Source organism: Mandrillus leucophaeus, unplaced genomic scaffold, assembly GCF_000951045.1.
Source record: "Mandrillus leucophaeus isolate KB7577 unplaced genomic scaffold, Mleu.le_1.0 Scaffold180, whole genome shotgun sequence".
Taxonomy (NCBI): Eukaryota; Metazoa; Chordata; class Mammalia; order Primates; family Cercopithecidae; genus Mandrillus; species Mandrillus leucophaeus.
This window is the reverse complement of record NW_012101810.1, coordinates 828,772-831,133: the sequence shown is the minus strand read 5'-3', so window position 1 is coordinate 831,133 and position 2,362 is coordinate 828,772. Positions and strand designations below refer to the sequence as shown.

Genomic DNA, 2,362 nt, shown 5'->3' with positions numbered 1-2,362 from the left:
GCGCAGGCTTACCCGGGAGGGAGTGGGGAGAGCGGTGCGGGCTTATCTGGGAGGGAGTGGGGAGTGGGGAGCGGGGCGCAGGCTTACCAGGGAGGGAGTGGGGAGCGAGGCGCGGGCTTACCCGGGCGGGAGCTGGATGTTTTCGGGGTGATGGTAGGTGCACAGGTTCAGAACGGCGTCGATCAGCTGGGTCCTCCCCACCTTCAGCACCTCCACATCTAAGACCAAGAACCACGCACAGGTTCTGGAGCTGCTCACAGACCATCAGGCACAGGCAGCGAGGGGACAGGCCCTGCTCGCGTGGCATCGGGGTGGGGTGGGGGATGCCGCGGGATGGGGCGCAGGCCTGCGCAGGGGAGCTGGGGGAAACAGGGCTTCTCACTGGGACACGAGGCACACCTTGCTCTGGGGCTCTGGGCCACACCCGGGCTGGGTCTAGAGAGCTGGCAGGGTTGCCAAGGGAGGGTAGGGAGGTGAGGACGGGGGCGTGGCCGGCAGGGTGGGGACCCGCAAGCCCCCGGGGGAGAGCCAGGCGAGGTGCGAGCTGGATTTAAAATCACTCTAACAGCCTCCTAAAGGAGGTGATGTGCCAGTTCCAGGACAAATTCCAAAACACGGGGCAGTGACTGCATCACTGCCAAAGACACGCGCTTCTAAATTCCTAAGGGACAGATGCGGAGAAGGCAGGTCCCCAAGCCTCCCGGGGACCCAGGGCCCAGCTGAAGCGCAGCTTTGTGGAGTGCCCCAGAGATGCGTGCCAGCGCCGGGGTTTCTGCAGGGACAAGGGGAGCAGAGCCCAGCACAGGGGCCATCCCCTGGAGAAGCCATACCATCCGCCTGCACGGCCGCCGCCCGCTTCACCAGGTGGTCGGCGAGCTCCATGGCGTCTGCGGGCCCGAGCGGGAGCTCCCGGGACAGCCCGATGACCAGGATGCGCATCAGCGTGTCCTCCAGGATGGGCACCTCGGAGCACAGGCGCAGGAAGAAGCTGCGGGGTGGGGGGAGGCGTGACTCCCTGCGGGCTACCCACACCTGCCGGACCTGAGGGGCCGAGGTCAGGCCAGCCTTTCCCTCAGAGCCCACGGGCTGGCGGCAGAGGGCTGCTGCTGCCCCTCCAACCTGAGCCTCCCTTTGCAGGACAGGAGCCCCGGCTCTAAGTCTCGCCTGGGCAGGGGGAGAAGGGGAGGTTACCCCCACCCCGAGGCCTTTGGGGCTACACACACAGTCACTGGTTCCTATGGCCACCACATGGGAGGCTCTGCCACCCCACAGAGGCCAAGATGTTTCCTGCCGTCAAGGAGCCGGGAGCCAGGTGGCAGAGATGACCCCTCCACCTCTAAAACCTGACGGGGAAAGCCGCAGTGAAGGTGAGGAGAGCGCCCAAGGCACGAGATGGGCGCAGGGTGAACCAGCAGCAGCCCCAGGCGGGGGTGGAAGGGAGCGTAGGCCAAGAACCCACAGGGTCACCCACGGGACTTGAAGGGGGACAGAGTTGTGAGGCCAGCTGGCTGGGGAAGGACAGTGTGCAGCTGTCTGGACAAAAGCAGGGGCAGACCGCATTTGGGACCGCGTAGAGGGTGGAGTGCCTGTGGACGCCCTGGGAAGCATCTGGAAGGTGGGAGTTTGGGGGAGGCTGTGGCTGGGGCTTAGAGTCATGTGGACACAGGCAGCAGCTGAATCCTTGCAGTGGCGCAGGAACGCCAGCATGGCAGTGAGAGAAGGCACCCAGGGTTGTGGAGGAGGGACAGGATAGTGACGTGACCTTGAAAACAGCGGTCCAATTCCCACTGACCCCTCCTGCTGCAGCCAGTCAGGCACCCCCCAGCCCTGCCCATCCCAGCCCAGAGAAGCCCAGGAGGCAGTACACTCACTTGCGGTCACTCTCTGGTGGCCAGTTATCCCACTTGTAGTAGGTCTCCGGCTGCTCTGTGAACAGCACCTTGTGCAGACTGGGCAGGCAGAGAAGGGCCCTCAGTCACGACGTGGGTGCTCAGGAAGTAGCCTGTTAGTTCCAGGGAAGGGACCCCGCTCCCACAGGCCCAAGCGCTCAGAGGCGGGGCTGCCTGATGCCAAGTTCAGCACCTCCTCACAGCACCACCAAAGAGCCCAGGGACCACTCACGGGGCTGCCGGGCTGGACAGCACCCGACCGTCCTTTCTAAAATCGCTGCAGAGAAATGCAGGCCCAAACCTGACAGCCCCACCCCAACCAAGGCAGAGGCCCCACGGGAGGCTCCAATGTACACAGGGTGACATGCCTGCAGCGTGACGGCTGCTGCTGTCCAGAGAGGGGACAGGCTCCCGTGTGGGGCCCTGGCTTGTCCCAGCTCAGTGGGGTGTGGGGCAGGGGCTGTGCGGGGCCC

General features: G+C 65.1%; 1 protein-coding gene across 1 annotated transcript in view; it reads right to left on the bottom strand.

Moving 5' to 3' along the window:
- Nucleotides 1-2,362, bottom strand: part of INTS1 (integrator complex subunit 1) — a 41,946-nt gene that overhangs the window by 29,785 nt on the left and 9,799 nt on the right. Inside the window, exons 13-15 of the mRNA XM_011977578.1 lie at nucleotides 1,872-1,970; nucleotides 831-988; nucleotides 122-218 (exon numbers count right to left, since the gene is read on the bottom strand). Of these exons, the coding sequence (XP_011832968.1) occupies nucleotides 122-218; nucleotides 831-988; nucleotides 1,872-1,970 (354 nt within the window). The remainder of the gene's footprint in view (nucleotides 1-121; nucleotides 219-830; nucleotides 989-1,871; nucleotides 1,971-2,362) is intronic.